At 36.9% G+C, this 20,315-nt stretch overlaps 1 protein-coding gene across 2 annotated transcripts; it reads right to left on the bottom strand.

Moving 5' to 3' along the window:
* Positions 1 to 3,034: 3,034 nt before the first annotated feature.
* Positions 3,035 to 19,271, bottom strand: LOC122355710 (nebulin-related anchoring protein). 2 transcript variants are annotated; one of them, XM_043254259.1, is made up of 43 exons: positions 19,074 to 19,270; positions 18,768 to 18,862; positions 18,502 to 18,589; positions 17,181 to 17,285; positions 16,979 to 17,083; positions 16,745 to 16,849; positions 16,266 to 16,373; positions 16,087 to 16,191; positions 15,896 to 16,003; positions 15,706 to 15,813; positions 15,514 to 15,621; positions 14,521 to 14,637; positions 13,908 to 14,012; positions 13,678 to 13,785; positions 13,075 to 13,188; positions 12,837 to 12,935; positions 12,647 to 12,751; positions 12,430 to 12,537; positions 12,245 to 12,352; positions 11,960 to 12,157; positions 11,763 to 11,867; positions 11,494 to 11,592; positions 11,309 to 11,413; positions 11,118 to 11,225; positions 10,699 to 11,010; positions 10,490 to 10,594; positions 9,643 to 9,741; positions 9,427 to 9,531; positions 9,209 to 9,316; positions 9,009 to 9,122; positions 8,707 to 8,904; positions 8,516 to 8,620; positions 7,861 to 7,959; positions 7,670 to 7,774; positions 7,395 to 7,502; positions 6,930 to 7,241; positions 6,716 to 6,820; positions 6,156 to 6,254; positions 5,962 to 6,066; positions 5,451 to 5,558; positions 5,038 to 5,349; positions 4,674 to 4,826; positions 3,035 to 3,990 (listed from the first exon to the last, which is right to left on the bottom strand). In XM_043254259.1, the coding sequence occupies exons 1-43, from the start codon at positions 19,143 to 19,145 to the stop codon at positions 3,643 to 3,645; spliced, it is 5,586 nt and encodes a 1,861-aa protein (XP_043110194.1). In that variant the 5' UTR covers positions 19,146 to 19,270; the 3' UTR covers positions 3,035 to 3,642. The 2 variants fall into 2 exon arrangements, with proteins under 2 accessions (XP_043110194.1, XP_043110195.1); XM_043254260.1 differs by lacking the exons at positions 5,451 to 5,558; positions 5,962 to 6,066; positions 6,156 to 6,254; positions 6,716 to 6,820; positions 6,930 to 7,241 and having other exon boundaries at positions 19,074 to 19,271.
* Between the last annotated feature and the right edge of the window lie 1,044 nt (positions 19,272 to 20,315).

The following is a 20,315-nucleotide window of genomic DNA, read 5'->3' as shown; positions in this document are numbered from 1 at the left end:
TGTAGATTTATTGAAGAAAAGCCTGGTTTTTGAGCCAAGAGAAATAACTTGACAATTAGGTTCTATTTTTTAGGGATTTTGGGAAGTGACCCCAGTAGGCAATGCGATGGGATTACCTTGGATTGGTGCAACTTCAATGCACCTCCTGCTTTGCAAGAAATAGTCTCTTTAACAGAGCAGCTTTAACCAAAGGTGAGGTTTATCAGCAAATTTGTGGTGACAAATTGCTGATAACTGATAATGCTCATGTGACTTGTTTGGTTTTATGGCTCCATGATGCCTGTTTCCCTCTCTGCAGGATTCCACAGTGGTTCTATGAACCTGCACGTCACAAACGGGGAGCTTGGGCATTGCGGTGAGGCAGGAGCGAAAACAGGCAGCGTTCAAATTAGCTTTAAATGTCATGTCATGGAACCATGATGCAGAAGTGAAGTATGTTACACGTTTTATTTGTGCACATGATTAACGGCCATTACAAAGGTTGGTTTTCCAATGGAACCGTGTCCAGTAAAAACTCATAAGAAAACCTCACTCTGCTGGGAATCCCAGAGGCCTGTCATAGCAACCGTTCTCGTGCATCCTGTTCTCATTTTCACACTTAGGTCACCCTGCCCTGGCACCCAGAGGCAAATCCCTGGCTCTTCCATGCTTTTATTTATTCTAGCCCTCTTGCCAAACACCACAGAAAAAAAGTGAGAGAAAGAGAGATAGAAGAAGTGGAAGATCTGTAATGTATTACATATGGCACATTAAAGAATAGCCAAGCTTGTAAACAGACAAAAGGAAGCGCTGGTGGATCAAGTATGTAAGTCCAGTTACATCACTTTGTGGTCCTTGACATCTCCTATGACAGTAAATGAGCAGTTTTGACAATGGTTTTACCATTTTACAGTACTAAAATTGTTTAGTATAGAGAACCCATTGACTTCCATATTATTTTTTTACATACTATGAAAGTCAATGACTACTAGTGATTGGATACTAGCATTCTTCAAAATATCTTCTTTTTTTTTGTTCAAAAGAAGAAATAGAAATTCATACAATACAAATTCCTAAATACAGGTTAGGAACAGCATATGGTTTGGAATGACACCAGGGTGAGTAAACAATGACAGAATTTTAATTTCATCCTTATGAATTTACTGCAAAATATTACAGAATTTCACTAGAGAAGCAATAGATGGGAAGCATTTCTCCTCTTTTATTATTTTTATTATAAATATCTCTATTTATTTTGCCAGCCTAACTATGCATGGCTATACGGTTAGTAGCACTAATATATATTTAGCAATGTTTTTCCCCCACAACCCTATCAGAACAGATCTGTGACCCATTTTTGGGTCGCGACCCATTAGTTTTGAAGCCTTTCTGTAAATATCACCGGTGTTGCATTACGGTTCTAAAGCAGCGAGCATGTGTTCATTTTTCCATCTACGGATCTAATTCTGACAGTTTGTGCTGCAGCACAGAAGACTCAGGAATTTCCTTATTTTCCATGTGGAAAGGCCGACTCATGAAAGCCAATACTCCAGTGGAATACAACTCATTAAGTCGGGCTTTCTTTATACAAGCCATGTGGCACTCTTTAAATGGACAAGGTTCACGTCAAACTGGACAGAACCTACTGGCCACCATGTCACGCTTTATGTGTTTCTGGTAGTGCCACACTCAGTGTAGCAAATAAGCTTAAAGGTAGACTCAAAATTTACGACATGTGTAAACTATACTCAAAGGGCAGTGTTTCAAGATTTTTGGCACATTAATATTCTTTGCAAAAGCAAACTTACAACAGAGCCAAGAGTTGCACTGGTTATGTTGTGAATTTTGCAATCGATCTCCATCACGAACGATCGTAAAACTTCTGTTTAAACTTGATCAGATCAAGGCCTTCATTTCAGAGGAACACCAGATACATCAGAGCATATTTGCCTTTTTCAACTGTTCAAGGTAATGCCAACCTTTTTTGCAACCAGGTTTGCATCAGCAGAATTCAGTCCAGCTCTATGTACTGACTCATTCTAATCACACTTGGGCTTTTTTACAGTAGTAAGCAGCAAAACAAATTCACTCTAAAAGGCCCAGTGAGAACCATAAAGAACTTTGGGTGACAAGGGGGCTTACGGGACTGAGGCCGGACACCAAATTGAACAGAAGAATGATTCCTGCACATACAGACAATTTTATTGCCACTTTGACCGCAAACCTACTGACTCATAGGCCATTTTTGTCTCTATAGGAAAAAGCTTTGTCAGGCTCTGCTCTTCCTCAGTAGTGAACTGTGACTGAAGGAATGGCTACTTTCACTGTCATTATACTATTTTATGCGTGCAAAATGTGCATTGATTGCAAAAAATTGTCAGAATTAGTCATCCTATGTGTTTATCCTATCACCGCTCTTGAAAAATAACTGTTAGAAATGTATTTAGAAAACCCAGCTGTTCTAATCCTAAGAGATATACTGTCTAAAATGATCAGTGTAATACAGCTAATACAGCATGATGGACAAATTAACAGCCATAACTTTTTATTCAATATGCTAATATGCAGTGGAAATAAGAAGTCTGTTGAAAAGGTTTTTCCACCTAGATTCCCGTAACCAATTCCAAAAGTGTTCAGAACTCATCTGTGAACTCACATCAGGCTTTGCAAGTGTCCCTATGGGCTGACCATCACCAGTTCCTTCACAACAGTTGTTCTGCTTTAGGCATCATGGGTCAACACTTGCATTGGAAAAGCAAGAAAATAAACATGATTTATTTCTTTAAACTGATTTTCATTATGCTCCGGCAATAGTGAGGCCCTGTGAGTTCCTCCAACCTGCTGGAAGAAATACTTTTATTTTACAGCTTTCAAAGTGATCCATCCATTTATCTATCCATCCATCCACTTATCCATCTATCAATCAACCATCTGTCTGTCTGTCTGTCTGTCTCTCTGTCAAATAAGTTTATTACAAAAAACTATTGACTTGATACAATAAAAAAGTATGTGACTGCCCTCTAGTGCTCAAGTTCAGTGAGATGAGTAAGGCATGTTTTATGAAGGACATAAAAGAACTTTTATTGTCATTTGTCATAATTCACACATTTACTTACAGTTCAGCTATTAAACTCTGCTAGCAGAGTTGCGATTTTTTCTCACAAAGTGCAGCTTGATAGGCATACATTATATCCAATTAACCGCCAGAGACAACTGTCAAATCCACCAGAGGAACAAATGAAATGTTATAAATGTAATCAGACATTTTACAATCTATTCTTGCTTATCATATTTCCAGCAAATAAAAAAGAAAAAAATATTCCATATCTACTGTAATAATAAAATAGCACATCCTCAAAATCATGCTTACCCCTATTCTTCACATACTCTAGCCATACTTGTAGTTTCGTTTGATATCTTCTCGTAGCTATAACCACATTCATTAAACCATAATAAAATGAAAACCAACCATGCTTTACAGTCTAAACTTACTTTAACCATCTTCATGTTCACATTTCACTTATAACCTTCTTCACTTACGTATTTCATTTAAATATCCTTCATTCGTGGATCAGTCTAAAACTCAGTAAAAGAACACCAGGATCTACATGATGTTCATAAATTAAATTAAAAAACAAAAGTAAGAAAGACAGAAATGTCAGATTACATTGTTCCTGACTTTGCAGCAGCTTGATCTGTGATGGCCCGGTTTTCACTCATCTGTCTTGCGGTGGATTCATCGGCATGAGACTGGCTCATAATGGATTGTTTCTTGGTGGACTGGTTGGTGATAGACTGACTTGTGGTTGAGTGGGAAGCAACAGACTGTGACGTGATGGATTTTGTGGTCTTGGCTTGCTTGAATGTGGTGTGAATTGTCTTCTTTCTCTTGACGTGGAGGATCTCCATAGCATCAGGATTGACTCCTGGCTGCTGGAACTCCTTTGTGGTCTCCGTCTGCTCAGTGGTGGATTGCTCTTGATCCTGGAACTCCTGCTGTCTCTGGAGCATCTGAAACAGAAGGAAATGATGAAATGCCTTATGAGGGAAAGAAAATATAGGCAATTTGGTAATGTGGTAAAAATTAAAAAATGTCAAAAGTATGACAATTGCTCTATTTCGAAATCTAGGGCGCTGCATACTGAAGCAGCATTTGAAGGTACACTCCTGACCCGAAGGCCATAGACAACTTAATACGCCTTTTACCTTGTTTTAGCCCAACTCTAAAGCAACATGGTATGTATCAGTGAAGAAAAAAGGTATGACAAGTTTAGTGAAAAAAAAGATCAATGATTAATGAGGAACAAGAAATTACATTTAAAAAGAAAGTTTTAAAGTTGATATGAAACTTTTTTCAACCTAAATAGTAATGTTAAAAAAAGGGAAAAAAGAAAGAAAGACAGAAAGAAAAATTACAAACACATACAATTACTAAATATTTTACTAAAATTAAACGGAAAAAAACTGAAAATTAAAAATGAAAACTAAATATATATAGTTTTATTATATATATGTTTAATTATTAACCCCTTTAATTTTACTTAATGATGATATTTGTGTGTTATGTATTTTTATGATTATTAGAGTGTTGTGCTGTTAGTTTAGCTTCATGCCAACATGCAAATCAGAGGAATATGTCATATTTAGATATATTGAGATAATGAATAAGTCTGTAATGCAGTTTTGTGTCTCACCATTAGCTGCTGATACTTGGCGATAGCCTCGTCAGTAGTTACTCCTTCAGCAAGGCCCAGTTCTGCTGCACGGCGGGCCATTTCTGCCTTAAGAGAGCCCGGTGGGGTCCAGCCCACACCTTTAATCCAGTTCAAATCTGATTTGTAGTTGACCTGCAACCCCACAGGTCAGGACAATTAAACCATGGAACATGAGGAAAACAGTAAGAATGAGCAAACAATTCTTTTTTTGAGTGCATGTCACCAAATATCACCATGTCACTGCAATTACCAATTTTAACAAGTATTTGCCGTAGCATTAGCATACAGTTTCATCATTACAGTTTGTCATAAATCACTGAATAATCCCAAAACCATTTCTCACATCGCTCTGCAGCTGGTAGGCTTGTTTAGCATGTATGACGTTGAGCTGATTAGGATCACAGGTGTAGTCATGAAGATGTTGGCGATAGTTGAGGTTGCTGAGCTGAGCCTGGCTCTTCTTAGCATGCAGGAACTCGGGCTGGTCGCCATGGATCTTAAACTGAGAGCGTGTCTCCTGGAACTGCTTCTTGTACTCGTTGTTGCTCTGGAGCTTCCCTACAGCCAGTGAGTGCCTGATCTTGGGGTCATCTTCAACGCTGAGAAGGCCTACCTGCTGGCCTTTCCCTTTGACAAATTCCTCCTTGTAGCGGAACTAAGAAGGAATGGTAACAACATATATTAAATTAAAATTCCAATGCTGGGTTTTACTTAAGAAAATAGTTCACATTTTGGCAAATAAACATTTTGACTTACATCACTAGCAATTTCTCTAGAGGCCTTGGCTGTCTGGAAGGGAATGGCATCTAACCTGAGGTCGTAACCTGAAGACATGACCTGCTCACCTGATTTTTTATACACTTTCTGCAAAATTAAAACAAAAAAAGGAACACAGACAATTTTAAAGGATGTACACTACTATTCAAAAGTTTGCAATCTTTAATGTTTTTTAAGGTTTTGAAAGAAGTCTCTTAAAAATCTTAAAAAGCTGTTTTCTTTTATTTATATATATATATATATATATATATATATATATATATATATATATATATATATATATATATATATATACATTTTTTTAATACAATTCACTGCTGAGCTTGGCAAAAATGTTCAGCAGACATTACTCCAGCCTTCAGTGCCACTTAATCCTTCAAAAAACAATCTAATATGCTGCGTTGATGCTCTAATGCTGATGAAACTTTTTATTATTATTATTAATATTGAAAACTTAGTTTTCAAGGGTGTCAATCAGCATCTGGCTTACATCGCTAATTTGCTGAGCGTTGATCTTTGCTCTGATGAATTCAGGGTGATCAGGAGGCAATGTGTACTTGTGCATAGAGTCAGAGTCTCCAGACTTATACATCCTCTGAAACAGGATAAAACTCTTGTTATTCCCAAAACAGTTACAGTCAACATACATATAAGAACTATATAAGAATTCTGGATGAAGTTTACCTCACTACACTGCATATAGCTGTTCTTTGCGTGGATGATATCAGGTGAATCAGCAACTTGAGTGAACTTCAGACTGTCAGGATGTTGACGATACTTCTTCTATAGAAGGTAGTGGTGAAAAAAAGCATCTGTTATTAACCATGGCTTTGTGTGACATGATTTTACAGAGAAATAGTAGAGCATCCTAGAAATATTGTGACTATAAACTTGAAAGCACAGTTTTTACTTTACTAGTATGAGTTGCACACGGTATTTAAAAGAAAAAAGTATGTTATCCATTGGTGATTACTTGGACTGTAAAAAACGGCATTGCATGTACCAGAATGAATCCAGATCTAAAATAGCTAAATAGCAATTCTGCTGTTTTATCCAATAGCCTATATGTTGTCTGGCCTACCTGACGTCAGCATAAAAGTGAAGTTGGTTGATTTTTGGTTAGAGAGACATTTTTAAATTCCAGAATAATGTGCATGAATGATTAACAATAAGACAATAAGCTTGCATTAGCATGGTAAACAGACTCAATTTTGATTTCATGTTCAAGTTACAGTGCAACTTACATCACTAATGAGCTCTCCAGCTTTCTTTGCATACTCCAGCTGGGGCGCACCTACTGAGTCCCACGCCACTCCCTTCATGAAGTTCAGATCTGATTTGTACACATTCTTTGAAAGATTAAGAAGATAAGATTATAGTGTTCGCCTTGTCGCTCTATGAAAGCAAGACTCAAGATTAAGATCAACCATCTTGTTCATTTTTTATAGTCTTTCTCACCTGGCTCTGCAGGTCATATGCCTTTTTGGCCCATTGCACCTTTATATCATCAGGTAGGACTGTGTAAGAGTGTATGTGAGTCTTGTAATCCTGGTCACTGGCTAAAGCTTGAGCTTTCTTGGCATGAACCAGGTTCACCATGTCTAGAGGCAGCTGGTACTGGCCACTGACAGATACAGCGTCTTTGCGATATTGCTGGTCACTCTGCAGACGACCCATCTCTAAGCAGTGCATTAAATGCGAGTCTTCATGAACACTGCGAGCTCCGATGTGCTTGCCTTTGTCTAGTGCATGGCTGTGCTTGTACTGGACCTACCAGGGCAAAGGAGGCGAACATGTGAACTGGATGTAGGAACTGTTGGTCACCACAAAGTTAGCATCATGATTGCTTGTGCATATTAATGCATGAGTGTTGTTTTTGACCATAGATGTTTATGTGTGTAAATTTAGAGATGGTATTCTTACATCACTAGCAATGCTGGTGGAGGCTTTGGCAGCTTGGAAGGGGATATCCTTCATGGTGAGTTTATAACCCTGAGCTCTGAGCGTATGCCACGACTCTTTGTATTTAACCTGAAACAAAATAGGAAATGTTTAAACTTGTTTCTCTAGCGTCTTGCATGCAGGTATCTTCTTCTTTAGAATATCTTTGTAATGAGCTATCAGGTTTAAAACAGGGAATTTTTTATGAAGTAGCAATATCCATAAACACTAAAATAGACTTGGAAGGCTCATCTTACATCACTGAAGTTAGCAGCGTTAATCTTGGCCTGGGTGATTTCAGGTCTCTCAGCAGTAATGGTGTAGTTGTGCCTGAAGTTCTCTCCCTTTTCTTTGTACAAGCGCTAAATAGCATCAGACCACAAGGCATTAAAACCTCTTTTGCTAAAAATCACAAAACACAGAAACAATGTTGACAATGTTCTCCTACCTCATTAGTGATCTTGTTACTGGTCTTAGCATGCACAATATCAGGAGAATCTGTGACGGATGTGTGTTTGAATGAGTAGGGCTGCTGGCGATACTTTTTCTGTTAGGCAAAATAAAGACACAGTATAATTAATACACAGATAATGCAAACTTAAAATATACACCAACATTCAAAAGTATGGCGTCTGTAAGATTGTCAAAGCTTTTGAAAGAAGTTTCTTATGCTCACCAGGGCTGTATGTATTTTATCAAAAGTACTAAAAATATAATTTTGTGAAATATTATTGCAGTTTAAAATAACTGTTTTCTATTTTGAAAAGAAAATTATTTTTGTGGTGGCAAAGATAGAATTTCAGCAGCAATTACTCTGGTCTTCAGTGTCACATGATCCTTCAGAAACAATTTAAATATGCTTCTGGCGGAGAAACACTTCTTATTATTATCAATGGTAAAAATAGTTGTGCTACTTGATATTTTCAAAAAAAACTTTGACAAATTTTCTTTCAGTATTTCTCGGACTACTAGAAAGAACAAAATGTATTTGAAATAGAAATGTTTTGTGACAATGGAAATGTTTTGTGACAGTCTTTACTATAAGCGGTAATGCAAATGAAAATGCTGGATCAATGTGTTGTAATTTAAATAGGCAATCATACCTCGCTAATTAGATCTGTGGCTCGTTTAGATCCCTCTATCTGTAGGGCACCAGTGGCGATCCAGGCTGCACCACGAAGGTAGTTCAGATCAGATCGGTAAATTTTCTGTATAAATAAAATATGTTCAAGAGAATTAAATTTTCAAGAGGCATTCAGTGAACAATGAGTATTAATAGAGAATAATCCATTACCTCACTCTGCAGTTCATATGCTCTCTTGGCAGCCTGCACTTTGAGGTCATCAGGCAGAGTTGTATACCTGTGCAGTGTAAGTCTATACTCCTGATCACTGACCAAAGACTGAGCCTTCTTAGCATGGAGCACATCCAACATATCCATTGGTAGATGAAACTGAGAGTGTACCTTAGAAGACTCCTTTTTGTATTTGAGCTAAGGATATAGAAAGCTGATCAATCACTTCTGCATGACCTCTCAAACTCATATTTGTGATACTCCAAATTCTGTAGCCTTCCTAAATCTGGTGGAATACTCACATCACTCTGTATATCTGTGGCATGCACAGAGTGAGCAATGTTTATGTCATCCTGTAGTCCTTTTAGCCCAATCATCTTGCCTTTTGTCTTCTCAAACTGTGCCTTGTATTTTTGCTGGAGGCAAACATTTATACCGTTAGACAGACAGATAACCAAAATAAACTTTAGTTTAAATAAACTGTTGTGTTTAAAATACTCACGTCACTGAGGATTTCTGCAGACGATTTGGCTGCTTGGAATGGAATAGCATCCAATCGCAACTTGTAGCCACCATCTCTGATCTTTCTCCAGGAGTCTTTGTAGTGTGACTACATAGAAAAGAATTCTACTTTTAGAAGTTTAATGTGGAAATTTAATCGTTTGTGCGTGTGTTTAATAGTTTCTGAAACAGGAACAGCAGTGTGCAATGGATTCTCACCTCGCTGAGGTTCATGGCATTGATCTTAGCCTGCACATGCTCTGGGATATCTCCAATCAGTGTGTACTTGTGCATTTCATTCTCCCCTTTCTCTCTGTATAATCTCTGTCAACATAAAGATATGTTACATGTTCACAATTCATATCTTTTTAATAGTTGTTCCTAAATTCAGAGCATATATCACAGAAAGAATAATTAATATAAATGAAGACATACATCAAGAACCAGTTTGCTGCTGATTTTGGCCTGGACCATCTCTGGTGTATCCTCCACACTGGTAAACTTCAGAGCACTTACATGCTGTCTGTATTTTTTCTGGAACAAACACAACACATTGCAAGGATTTATACCAACTGTCAGTGCTGGGAGATGTAGAGTGTGTTTTGAATTTACTGAACTATCTCTTGGGTGTACAGCCCCCAAGGTTTGTCATTTCAAGGACGGTATGGTTCAATCATTTCACTATACCTTCAAACTGATGCATAATTGAAATGCTAACCTCAGGCATGTGCTTCTCCATATTAGCTAAATTTAACATCTATACTCAAAGTGAAGAGAAGTGAATAATCATGGCTTCTATCCTAAAAGCAGCACTTAATGTCATAAAGCATCTCTGTTAAATTAAAAAAAAAAAAAAAAAATCTGTTTACATTTATTCAAAACATTATTTAGTAAATTTGTATAACAGAACATATGCTTTTATTTTTTTAGCCAGGAAGTTGAATTTCTGAAGGCACGGTAACCTAAAAATGATTGTTATTTGGAAATGTATTTTTTAATGGCTTTCTGATGTTTGCTGAGACAACGGTTCTTAAAAAAACTATAAAAGGTGCTGATGAATTGAAGAAATAGGTTATATTTAGCAGGGGGAGGAACAGGAAACTATCACTTGCTACGCAAGCATTACATAATTGCTCTTCAAGTGCTTAAGAATGCATTTCATTTTCAGTGGATCCTGCTGATGACCTAGAAATCTGGGTCTAAAGTTATTTGATTTTAGAACCTGTTAGTTAAAAAAAGATATTAAGTGTGTATAGCTGGTCATGTTCAAGTTTATTTGTACCTCGCTGGCTAAATCTGTAGCTTTTCTGGCCTGCTGTATATCAAGGGATCCAGTGGTTTCCCATCCCACTCCTTTCATCCAGTTCAGGTCAGAGCGATACTTTTTCTGTGAAGAAAACAAAGTTTTGATGCATAACTTCAAACAATATGCATATTTGTGCCTGTTTTGGCTTTACAAGTCATTAAACTGAATGCTGGGATAACTCTTACATCACTCTGTAGGCCATAGGCTTTCTTGGCCCATTCCACTTTCAGATCAGTGGGCAAGATGGTGTACTCATGTAAGAAGGTTTTATAGTTTTTCTCAGTGGCCAGTTCCTGGGCTTTCTTAGCATGGGTGAGGGTCATCATATCAAGTGAGGCACTGTGTTTTGTCTTGGTATCCTCATACTCTTTCTTGTAATTGAGGTCACTCTGGAGTTTGGTAGCCTTTGTTGAATGGGCCATCTGAGAATCATCTGACACAGTCTTTACGCCAATCATCTTCCCTTTTGTCATCTCATATTCTTGCTTGTACTTCACCTAAATATATAGAATATCAGGAAAGTTACATTACATCATTAGTCACAATACATGAGCTTCCCTTGATTTGTCAGTCATGTGCATCAGTACAGTGTTTGGTCACTCACATCACTGGCGAGATCTCTTGTTGTTTTGGCGGTGAGAATTGAAAGTGAGTCCAATCCTAGCTCAAAACCCTTCTCCCTCTCCTCTTCCCAACTACTCTTATATGTTTTCTGAAAATCACAGTTTAATTTGTTGGTTAAAATACAGGCAGTGGGTTGTTAGTTCATGTGTAGTTCAATTGTTCAATTCATACCTCACTGAGAAGCTCTGCATTAGCTCTGGCTTGCTTGAAGAGAGGCTCATCTTTGCTTATAGTGTACTGGTGCATTGTCTGTTCAGTGCCCGCTTTGTATGCCAGCTGAATACAAGATAAGGCCAGTCAATCCCAGAAATATTTACTGAGGAGGGAAATATCCAATCGGATGGATCATATCTTACCCCACTCTGCAGCTCCTGGCTCTTCTTAGCATGTATGATGGAAGGAGTGTCTGCCACTTGTGTGAATTTCACCCTGTCCACCTTCTGGCGGTACTTTTTCTGTATAGAGGTGGAAAATGCAGTTAGAGTAAATGTGTGAAATCCAGCACTGTCTTCCTAGTGAAGACCAAAGAAATCCTAGTGGTAAAGCTAGTTAAGAAATCTATATTTAAATGCCGGTGACCAGATATGTGAGTCTAATAAATAGGGAATTACAATTAATGACCAACCTCACTGACTAGTTCTCCTGCTTTCTTGGCTTGTTCTACATCCAGACAGCCATCAGCCTCCCATCCAACTCCTTTCATCCAGGTCAGGTCTGATCGGTACTGGTTCTAAACAAGCCAAATCAATTATCCATGACATGCATAAAGTACAGTATGTATATCATTTTAGTAAGGTCTTGCAAACAGGCATGCTTTCTTACATCACTCTGCAGTTGGTAGGCTTTCTTAGCTTGCTGCACTTTCATGTCATCTGGCAGGACGGTATAATCGTGTAACTTCTTCCTGTAGTCCAAATCACTGGCCAGAGCCTGAGCCTTCTTAGCATGACTCAGATTTACCATGTCTAGAGGCAGGTTGCACTTGGATTGAGTCTCCTTGGAATTCTTTTTATAAGCGACCTATAGCAAATAAATTTGTTAAGATATTTTGCTTAGCCTGATGAATCTGAGATCAAAACTCAACCTGACTTTGAGTCCCAGGCTTACCTCACTACTAAGCTTGGCCACCTGAAGGGAGTGCATTGTCTTGGAGTCACTCACATCCATTCCTATGGCTTTGTCTTTGTTCTTTGTATATGCTTCCTTATACTTGATCTGTACAGCCCAATAATTCAAATCAACCCAAGGAAACACATTATAATGAAATTTACATTTAAACATTTGATTCTTACATCACTAGCCAGGTCTCGAGAAGCTTTGGCAGCTTTGAGTGTCAGTGTGTCCAGGCCGATATCACATGCTTTGGATTTGTTCTTTTCCCAGTTCTCTTTGTATTTGATCTGTGAACATGCGGGAAGACAACACTTATCAGCACAATCAACATGTGTGAGCTATATATAAGGATAACAAACAATGTGCCAAGGTTCTGGAATGTGAGTATAGGCTTACATCACTGGCGAGTTCTGCACTGGCTTTGGCCTTTTTAAGTTCTGGTGTATCTTGAGATATTGTGTACTGTGTCTTTGTCTTCTCATAGTTGGCTTTATAGTTCAACTTGAATGAAAGATTATATGTGAGGCTTAGATATATTTTATTAAATTCACTTAAACACTCATTGACAAGGACAAATTATGCTTACATCGCTGAGCTGATGGGCATTGATTCTGGCTTGTACAATTTCAGGAGTGTCTGTAACCTGGCTGAATTTCAGCTTGTCAATATGCTGTCTGTAGTTTTTCTGTGTGGAGGGAAAAAAGACATCTATTTAGATGAACCTGCATATTTACATTTATAAAGCTAAGGCATCACTTTACAAGCTGTCAGAATGGCACACAGGAAATTTAAAGTTATAGCCACATCAAGAATAATGGACTTACATCTTTGAGTGGCTCCAGTTTCTTCTGTGACTGATAGGATGGAGTGATGGTGGCTGGATAGTTGTACTCACTCTGAACATGCTTCTCCTGCTCATATTCTGATTTGTAGGCAATCTGAAAATAAATGATATTGCAAACACACTAAATTATGTCTTAAAAATATAAAAGTAGAATTTTACTTTTAAGGTTTAGGGTCAGCATGATTTCAGCTATATTTATTTGATCAAAATACAGCAATATTATAAATAACAATTTTAAATGTGCAATTTACACTGCTGTGTGTGTATATATACACATGTAGTTTGATATTTTTTTATGAAAAATATATGATACTTTTGGAAATTTAAAAAGAGCCAAATGTATTTGCCAATGTAAAACCTTTTTTCTGTCACTTTTGATCAATTTAATGAGTTTTTTTGACCCCAATATTTAATTTATCAAGAAAAAAACAAAGCTTTTACATATTTACTAATATGTTGAAAATTAATTTTACTTGCATGAATTTATTACTGCATGAATTCTAACTGAATAAAACTGAATAAAAAATGAGAACAAGCAACATATAAGAGATAATATGTTCAGAAGAACTGTCTTTCTTCTTACATCACTGGCAAGCTTTCTGACGTTCATGGCATGCATGGTCTTCTTATCAATGCCACCACCCTCATAGTGCCCCTTCATGTGATTGGTGTAATTTTCCTTGTATTTATTCTGCAATCACAAACAGAGTGAATGAGCTCACATGTGACTACACAGCACGGCAACACCTTAAAAATAGAATATGCTGTCATTCTTTGTATATAGCAGTCACATCACTGATATGAGGAGCTCACATCACTGGTAAACTTGGCAATCTTTGACACATTCTTGAACTGTGGCGTCTCGCAGTAGTTGATGCTGTGGCCTTTGTTGGTCTCAAGGTCCTTCTTGTATTCAACCTGTATAACAGGAGGATGTCTGTGTCACATAGGCAATGAAGTTGTGGAATTTTCTCTATTCTCTAGAAATCTCTATTACTCATCGTGCACTGCATACAGAAAAGCATTTGCTTGTAAATCAGGGTAGGATGAGGATGTGGTATTGTTTTATGGAATCATCAGGTATACACTGTGGCATGTGAGAAGGTGAAAATAGAAGGATGATGTCGCCCCTGGGCTTTTTGTGTTGTTTTTGTTTATGTCTGTGGGTGGCTGAGCTCATGAGATGTGGAGAATGCAGGTGTGGAGACATTATGTCTGGCTGAGCATAAAAGTGACACTGAAAGATGAGTTCACTGATCCTCTCTTTCTCTTTTTGCACGTGTGCACTCAGTAAGCCAAGTTACAAATCTTCAGCTAACTAATCAATGCTGTTTCTAAATATGTTTAATGGTTAAAAGTGAACATGCCATCCATCTGTTCTTCTTCCCCTGATGCAGGCAATGGACCAAGGGCATAAATCACTCACCTCGCTCACAAGCTTGTTGATTTTGCGAGCACACTTTAGAGTCAAGTTGTCATCAGTGTTTAGAGTGTGGTATGCAGAAGATCCCTTCATCTTGTTTAAATCCTTCTTGTATTTCAACTGCAGGTTAAACACGGAGAGAGGGGGATGAGAAAGGTGTTTAAACACAGCAATACCAGAAAGAGCTCAATCTAATGTGCAGGATGCCTGATGAATGCCTGTGACATGAGAGAACATACACAATCAGTCATTTAGACAGTCAGTGTGTCTAAATATGTCTTTTTAATACCTCTAGAAGTGACACTGGATTCTTAGTGGGAGTCACTGGAAAAAAATGTCATATTCCACTTAGTGATGACAGGTCAAGGTGAGAAGTCATTAACCGTTATAATTCTGGCATTATTTTATTCAAATTTTGAATTTGCTTGCATTTCTCAATTTTTGGTTTCAGTTTTTATTAAAATGTTTGTATATATATATTTCTTGTACTAATTATATTTTATTTTAAAAGAATTGAGTTACTAAACTATTAATAGTTTTATTTTTAGTTAATGGTAATAAGTCTAACAGTGTTATTTTAATATCTCTGAGGTACTATTATAGTTTTTGGTAATATTTTGAATCAAATGATATTTTTATAGGTTCTGCTTTCATGTTAATTCTTATTACCTTTTTAGTAATTTTGTTTAGTGATTTTCCTATTTTTTTAATAGTGTATTTTTTTTATTTTCTTTGTTTAATGTTTATTTAAATGTTATTTATTTTTGTCAAACAAGTTTAACAAAATGAAAATGTGGCCTGTAAAGGTTTTTTATATTTTATTTCATTAAAATTGATTGTATTTCAAGTAGTACAAAAATGTTTTATGGCTTTAGTTTAAGTTTCAGAAAACTATAATAACCCTGAACCCTGACTGGGACTGAATAAGCCTTCTGTGAAAAGTGGAACATCTACAATGACAGACCACTTCAGCAGTGATGATGCACTGATACTCACATCACTGGCTATGTCATGGGCTTTCTTGGCCATCTGGTATCCAGGGGTAATCATAGCAGGGAAGCTGCCCTTGCCCTTTTGCTGTTCATATTCCTCAGTATAGGCATGCTAAAGGAATCGGAGACATTCAGTATAACCATATGCATGGATATATTGAATGTGCATTGAATGCGCAAAAGAACGCTGTGTCACCTGACTGAAGTGCTCTGCATTCTCTTTGGCCAAAGCAAACTCTGCAGAACCGGCATCAGTGCTGGCCTTGCCCTTAATCTCCTGCTCATATTTCTGTTGATATTTCACCTACAAAAAAACAACACTAGATTACAACTGGCATGCACATGCAGCTGACGTCAATGTGTCATTTACACATTTGGATACTTACTTTGCTGGCCATCTCGCCTGCTTTTTTAGCCACCTGGTATCCGGGAGTGAAGTGGGCAGGAAAACTACCTTTACCCCTCTGCTGTTCATATTCCTCAGTGTAGACATACTGTTTTTATAGAAGGAGATGGCAAATTAAAACATATGCATATTATTCAGCCACAAAGAATTTTCAAGATTTTATTCACTTACATCACTGACAATCTTCCCTTGATTTTTAGCTAGAAGCACATCAGGAGTATCCGTCACAGATGTGTATTTTGACACTCGTTCTTCGTGGCCTTTTTTATACTCCACCTGAATAAAAAAGAAAGTAACAATCAACTTTTTGAGAAAGAAACTGCACTTTTTGCAACCTAAACTTAACTTACATTGCTAGCCAGTGTATTGGCTTTCTTTGCCATTTCATATCCTGGCGTGATCAAAGCTGGGAAACTGCCCTTTCCTTTAGACTGCTCGTATTCTTCTGTGTATTTCACCTTTGAATCAACATATAACATGACAGATAAGAAACACAACTTGTGCAATGATAATAATAACATAAACAGGCATAAGACGAAGGCTTCCAGATGACTGTGTGACCATACGTCCTGGACAGGTCTAGCTGGGAATTTGTAATTGCCTAAAATGCTCGGGAATTGGCTCTTGGTCACGATTGGTTGCTTACAGACTACTGGTCAAACTACTTATTATATATATATTAGAAATATTACAGAAAGAATTTGCTACTATCACAATCTTGTCTGAAAGATTACAATACCAGAGGAAGAATAAAAAAGTATAAAGATTCGTGGATTTTTAAAACCATGTGATTTCAGACTGACAGGTGACTTTAGAAATGTATCCTTACATCACTGGCCAATGAGACTCCAGTCTTGGCATGTAACATCTCAGGTGTGTCGGCTACAGAGGTAAACTGCGTCACACGTGCTTCATGGCCTCGTTTATATTCCACCTGCAGCCCAAATGACCACTCTTTGTAACATATTATCCTAATTTATCCAGTTATAGTTTCAGCAAAAAAACAAGAGTCTCATTTTTCATTTGCCCATTTCATTTGCCCATATCCGATCTGATAACTCACATCACTAACGGTCTTCTGTGCCTGGGTCACACGTACAATTTCCTGGCTGGAAACGCTGCCTGAGTAAAATGACTGTTGTCCCACAAATTCAGTTTGGTAACCTTGCTGCTTTCAGAAAGATTAAAAAAAGGTCACATGTTAAAAAAAAACAGCCTCAACTAAAGTTAATGTAGTTATGGTACTACTTCTTTTGGTTCCTCACCTGACTGGCAAGCTGGCTGGCTTTACGAGCTTGCTCGATTTCTTTCGATCTCATGTCATAGTGGAAAGTTGACATGAAACGCTCCCCTTCTTCTCTATATTTATTCTAGAAACCAGAGATATATGTTAGCGTGCTTCCTATCAGCACAATAAATGTGGTAATGATTGATTCTGTAAGTCCTGATGAAAAATAATGGTGTATCACAATATTCAATGACACGCAACATCAGTTATATTAGTGACACCGTGTTTACGTAATTTTTCAGGGAAGAAAATAAATAAAACATGTTAATATAAGCATGGGGGTCTGCATTCTGTCAGTCATGAAGGTCGCTCTAGAGCCCACTAACAGACAGGGGCAGCTGGGATCCCACTGAGACAGATTCACAGAAGGAGAGAGAGGGAAAGGAAGCAAGAAAGGAAGAGAGGTGGGCCACGTTCATGTGGTGTAAATTTAAACAGCAAATACATAAAGAAGAGTATCATGTCACACCACAGAAATAACTGGAGAGATGCAGTTCTCATTCCAAACCTGTAGAGTCACCAGGGCCTTTGAGCTCTCCTAAAAACAGACCTTTAATCCAGCTCATATAATATATGGGGTATTACAAGCAAAATGCCCCATGTTCAACCCTTTAAATACTTTTTAATAAAAAATCTGATAGCAATATCCAGACATCGGATATATAATATGCATCACTAGTTTACCACCAATTTTAAATAAAAAAAACTACATAATTTATTTATTTAATGTTTTTTTCTGAATACCTTTGTTTCAAATAAGATTTTTTTAACCAATTTATGTAACAAGATAAATTAAACTGAGATCTTAATGTATTCATTTATTTAAAGTGGTGTGGCCATTTTAATAAAATATGTGAATACTGTACGTTTTTCCGGTAATGATCAGCTGATTACACACACACACACACACACACACACACACACACACAAATATAAATGGGTATGGTAAAAAGCCATGTACTTAAATTGGAGTAATGCGCAGTCAGCTTTTCATTATCACCCTGGAGGAGTTTATTTTCCAGTAATTATAAGCTGACTGTAAATTATTCTCCCTCTTAATGTTTCATATAGTGTATTTTCAATATGAAAACCTTGACAGCATTACCTCAGAACTTCACACTTGTTGTAAATACATCAAATAATGTTTCAGAAAACCAAGATATTTTGATTTGAATTTTAAAAGTACATAGTTTTAGTTTTTATAGCCTCTGCTTTAGAAAAGATGTACTTATTGTAGGTAATTTACTATAGCACTTTGTCAGATGTACATTAAGTCGATGACGTAAACAAAACCTCACCTCACTGACTGCTTCAGATTGCTTCTTGGCATTGATGTTAACAGGAGTCTCATAAACACTTGTGAAAGTGTTGTTCTTTGGATTATGCCTATAGATATAAGATAAATAATTAAGTATTTTACGCAATTAATGACCAAACTATGCAGTAAATACAAATTATGCCTTATAGTCATGTAGCAATGGAAAATAATGCTGATTTATTAAAACGCTGAGCCTTAATTATTAATAAAAATGAAATTCAAGCCAAAAAAGACTCCAAAACTTACACTTGGCAGTACGGCCTTTTCTGATGGCTGACATAATTATTGGCAGTCAGTACCATCTTACAGACCTCACAGTGAAAACATGCTTTGTGCCAATTCTGAAAGAGAAAAGAGAGACATACATGCAAACATGCATGAGTCGAAAAATAAAAAAAACTAAAAACAACTTCCTTCTCCTGAAATTTGTCTTTCTTACATCATAGAACACATTGTTAGGCTTAACCGAAAAATACATTGACGCTTTATGATTACTTATTTACTATCATGTTAATATGTAAGATCTTTGAGACATATGGCGTAAAGACTTACCTGACTAATAAGATTGATCTTCTCCGCCGGGTACACCACAAACCCACACCTTGCACACTTTTGAACATTCATACTTTGAACAAATTAAGCCAGCAACTCCAGAGAAAAATAAAAACAACTTTTTTCCCTCGCCCCTTCCGTCTCAGTCGCTGTCCTGTGTTAAACTTAGATCTGTTCTCTGAGACCCTGTCTAGTACATGTCAGTGGGTGCAGAGTTCCACCCCTCTTTAGCTGTCGCCAGTCAGCTGACTGGTTGACCAGCTGTCAGTTACTTGAAAGGGGAGAGAGATGACACTGAATTGTGATCACGGTGTTGTTCACTTTGAGTACATAAGTCAGAGTCTTCAGACGTGCTCTAAATAGGTGAATGAAGTCACGGCTGGATCGTTGCGCGTGTTCTGAAGTGCCTTACTTTCTATGCACTGTCATGACTTTCTGTCATTTTCTCAATTAAGATTTTATTGTTCATGCTGTTATATACTACATAACGTTTATATATGATTCAGTCAATCTTAAAATAAGGTGACAATCATGTTCACTGACATTCAGTCACCAAAAATATTTTAAATGCAACATAAACCCTGCATGAAAGGCATGATTCTATAATGTTCTAAAATAATCATCTGACTCTAACATTATCTCTACAGATTTATAGCTCTACATTTATTTTTTTTTTCTGTTATGCATTAATGCAAATCAAAAGAAAATAAATAATTAAAACAAGTATTAAAATAACAATAATGCATTGATGTTTGTTATTTTAGCTTGTCATTGGTGTTATCAATTTAAAAAAGGTATTCTGAAAAAACAACAAGTTAGAGGAAGAAGAGGCTGTTCAAATGGGCACATGGTTATTTTTTTATTCACATTGGAATAAAAAGGTCTTAATTTACTTCTTCATTTAATGGAAGTATTGATTTTAGTCTGGTTAATAAAGTTTGTTGTAAAATGCAATTGACAGCATTTTATTAATGTTTCATGAGAATTTGCCACTTGCTTTATTTGTGAAATAAAGTAAAATATTAAAATAAAATAAACAGTCAAGTTCACGGTTTCGCGAGACTGAGCACACGGCACGCAAAATAAACTTAAATAGATTTAATTCCGAACGGGCAAAATAATAATAATAATTACAGGCAAGCAGACAGGACATAAACCAAGTAACCGCGACAATCGGACAAACTGAAGACAACCACACAGGACTTAAATATACAACGTAATTGACTAAACTAACGAGACGCA

This window comes from Puntigrus tetrazona, chromosome 12 (assembly GCF_018831695.1).
Source record: "Puntigrus tetrazona isolate hp1 chromosome 12, ASM1883169v1, whole genome shotgun sequence".
In the NCBI taxonomy this organism is placed as follows: domain Eukaryota; kingdom Metazoa; phylum Chordata; class Actinopteri; order Cypriniformes; family Cyprinidae; genus Puntigrus; species Puntigrus tetrazona.
Note: the sequence above shows the minus strand (reverse complement) of the source record. Positions and strands in the feature narration are given on the sequence as shown.

Coding starts and splice junctions, on each gene's coding strand:
- LOC122355710 (XM_043254259.1), bottom strand. CDS start 19,145: ATGAATGTTCAAAAGTGTGCAAGGTGTGGGTTTGTGGTGTACCCGGCG. Junction 11,226..11,308: donor ATGCAGAGCTTCTCAGTGAG/GTATGAATTGAA, acceptor TGTGATTTTCAG/AAAACATATAAGAGTAGTTG. Junction 3,991..4,673: donor CCAAGTATCAGCAGCTAATG/GTGAGACACAAA, acceptor CTTCTGTTTCAG/ATGCTCCAGAGACAGCAGGA.